Source organism: Lithobates pipiens, unplaced genomic scaffold (genome assembly GCF_037356315.1).
Source record: "Lithobates pipiens isolate NorthernLeopardFrog02 unplaced genomic scaffold, aLitPip1_a1.2 Scaffold_23, whole genome shotgun sequence".
Classification (NCBI taxonomy): Eukaryota; Metazoa; Chordata; class Amphibia; order Anura; family Ranidae; genus Lithobates; species Lithobates pipiens.
In genome coordinates this window covers 25410532-25413876 of record NW_027507785.1, presented here as the reverse complement: position 1 = coordinate 25413876, position 3345 = coordinate 25410532, and the positions used below count along the sequence as shown (strand labels likewise).

At 47.5% G+C, this 3345-nt stretch overlaps 1 protein-coding gene across 1 annotated transcript; it reads right to left on the bottom strand.

Moving 5' to 3' along the window:
- Positions 1-1093: 1093 nt before the first annotated feature.
- LOC143926919 (odorant receptor 131-2-like) lies at positions 1094-2050 on the bottom strand. Its single transcript, XM_077450954.1, has one exon. The coding sequence runs from the start codon at positions 2048-2050 to the stop codon at positions 1094-1096; it is 957 nt and encodes a 318-aa protein (XP_077307080.1).
- Positions 2051-3345: the final 1295 nt, after the last annotated feature.

The following is a 3345-nucleotide window of genomic DNA, read 5'->3' as shown; positions in this document are numbered from 1 at the left end:
ACCCCTAGCACCCTGGCATGTGGGGCAGACTGATAGATGTGCCATTGAACTTGATGTAGAAGTCAGGTCAGAACTCAGTTTTAGATAGATTCAGTTTGAGGAAGTGGTTTGACATCCAGGCTGATATGTCTGTTAGTAAATCAGTGATGAGGCTGATGGGGTGAGCATAGCATGAATCTATCCATGGCCGCCATCAGGGCACCGGTGCATGAATTACAGTGGCCAGGTTTTTTTTAAGCACCTGATTAGAGCAAGAGGGTGGGCTTGGGACTCACAGAGTGTGACCGGAGCCTACCCAGGCGTGTTGCAAAGCGAATTCAAAAAGCAATGTGACACTGATCTTCCTCCTGGCCATTCGGGAAGCGGGTCTGATACCCATCACCCAATTGGCTGAAAGGACAGGCAGAGGGGAGGAGACTTGCAGCAGAAGCGAGGAGAAGAGCCGCTAGCCGATGCCTGGTCCACAGCGATGCCCGCTGCTCCTCGTATGCCCGGTCACGGCCGCCACTCCTCGGATGCCCGATCTCCGCCGCTGCTACTCGGATGCCTGCAGCCTAAATGGGTGCTGGTGGACCGACTGGCAGACAGCGGGAGGGTGGGGGGGGGGGTTTAAGCTGCCGCGGAGGGGGGGGTTATGGTTGTTTACCACCCCACCCAAACAAAAAAACACCAGCCGCCATTGCTGCCAGGGTAAAAGCCACCTGAGCTTTCACCATTGCTGCCTCGGTTTTTGATAATGATAGTCTAATGTGTGCTTACCATTCCTCTAATATGAGTCCATATGGCTAGATACTAACTGTTATCCAAATAGGGAAACAGTCCTTCCTAGCCTTTTAGTAATCAGTTCAGGGTGCACTGCCATGGTGACCTCTCTCTTTCAACCTTCTCGAATACCAGTCTTCGTATGGCTCTGGGGATTTGGAGTCTAAAATGAATGCAACGCTAATGTTAGATTGAAGATTAATAGGAGTGGCACAAGACTATTGGTTTAGTTGAACAGAAAGTATGAATCTGGCCTTGATATTTATTTTGAAACAATAGGCATTTCCTCTGTATCTCAAAACACGAGACACGCAGGTCGGTCTACCATCTCTTATGTTGCTAAGCTTGAGACAATTTTGGAAGCACTGCGGACAAAATATCTCTTTATGTAGCCAAAGAACAATTCATCCCGTGCACCGTAAATAAATATACTGAGGAATCTTGGAAGGCATAAGAAAAAACAGAAATTAATGGTGGGTAAAAGAACTAAATTATCCTTGGTGAATAATTCTACAATGCTCCAGCCAAAGCTTGACATGCACAACATAAGCTGAAGAGCATGAAGCATCATGGTTTTCGCGGCCTTGGAGGCTGATTCCTTTTTTGAGAAAATCCTCAACACAATCAGGGTGATTCTGATGTAAGTAAAGAGGATTGCCAGCCCCGCGAGGGAAAATGTAAAGACATAGGCAAAAATCCTTATTACTTCCTGCATGGGGATGATGGTAAAATTTGACTCAGAGCATATCACATAAAGTAAAAAAAAGCTTTTGTTAACAGAGGAGCACAGAATAATAAAATCAACAACGCTAGGAATCAGACATATCGTCCATACCAAAGCAATGGCAAGGAACGTTCTTGGAATGGTGCAAAACTCTCTGTGTCTTAGGGGGAAACATATGGCAACATATCTTTCCAAGGACATCACCGCCAGATTGTAAGGCGTAACCTTCAAGTTGGTCTCGCATAGAGTGATCATAAGGTAACAGACGGGGACAGGTAAAGTAATGTGATAAACATAAAAGATAAAAATAAGAAGGGCGAAGCATAGGTAGGCTGCATCATTAATGAGCATGTGGATAAAAAGGATGTAGCGAGGTGTTTCTCTGGCAACTGAATTAGTGAAGAAGATGGTTAACATGGCTGCCATACATAACAGGAAGAAGAAGAAGCAGGTAAACATTGAACTTGTTATCGCTGTTCTTAGGACCTCTATGTTTAGGCCATCCCAAGCAGACAATAATAATGATATGGTAATATTGAGTGGAATACCATTGGAAATCATCATCACTAAAAGATGTCGTCAGATTAAAACTTCAAAACTTCAACTTCAAAAAAGAAAAGATTTATTATGAGAAGAACAAATAAAGTATAAAACTACCGAAGTCTAATTTTAGTGAATGCTCAATGTAAAATATTCTTCTTATCGGCCCACATGCAAATATACCAATATACATTTTTTTTTGTTAGGGCAGGGGCGTAACTATAGGGGGTGCTGCAGTCGTGACCGCAACCGGGCCCTGTGATGCAGGGGGCCCATGCAGCCCCCTCTACATATGGCCGGCAGCAGCATAGGCAGCTAGGGGTACCAGTGCACCATGCACATGGGTGGCTGGAGGTGGAGGGTGACTAGCAGAGCTCCATGCTCGACTATCGCACTGGCTGCTCTTTAGTTGTGCATTCCCCGCATGACCTGTGTCCTCAGCTGGCTCCTCAGAGTACCCCTCTCCTGCTCCATACAAGCACACAGATGCAGTGCAGCCCTATGAGATCCGGCTCCCTGGAGGACACTGCAGGCTTGTCTGCCAGCCCCCCTCCTCCATCGTCATACACAGATGATGAAAGGTCTTTCTGGGAGATATGCTGATCGCCCGTCCAGCATACTGGATGGAGCACAGGCCAACATGGATGAGTGCGCGGCCTGCAGCTTGGTCATGATGAGAGGACCCCATCCCCCACACACCATTAATACCCCCTCCATCTCCCCCTGGGGACAGGGACCCTTCTTACGTGGGGACAGGGACCCCCACCTCCCCTGGGGACAGGGACCCCTTCTCACCTGGGGGCAGTAACTTCATCTGCCCTGGAGAAAAGGACCTCATCTCTTCTGGGGACGGGGACCAATGGGGCACCTAAAAATAATATTTTTAAATAATTAAAAAAAACAACTGATGCGGTGGAACTACAGGGCTCACAAAGGTCATACCTGTGACCACGCCCTGGAGTTCCACCGCCGGACTCGGAGGTAAGGGCCCTGGCTGGGGTTCAGGGGGGCCCTTCATGGTTTCTTGCATCGGGGCCCTGAAGGTTCTAGTTACGCCACTGTATACATGCAGCAGGACTGTGCTTTTCAGAGTCCTTTGACATTCAGGGAGGAGGCAATCTGTCACCTCCTCATCGCATGTTTTAAAACAGTTGTAAACCCTGCGAAAAAAATAAAAAAACCTGTAAGACAAAGTCATAATGAGCTAGCATGCACCGCATACTACCTCATTATGAAATACTTACCTTAGAACGAAGACTTTGCCGTAGCACCAGGTCACCGCTGAGGGGGCTGACATGTTCCACCGGCATTACCTCCAG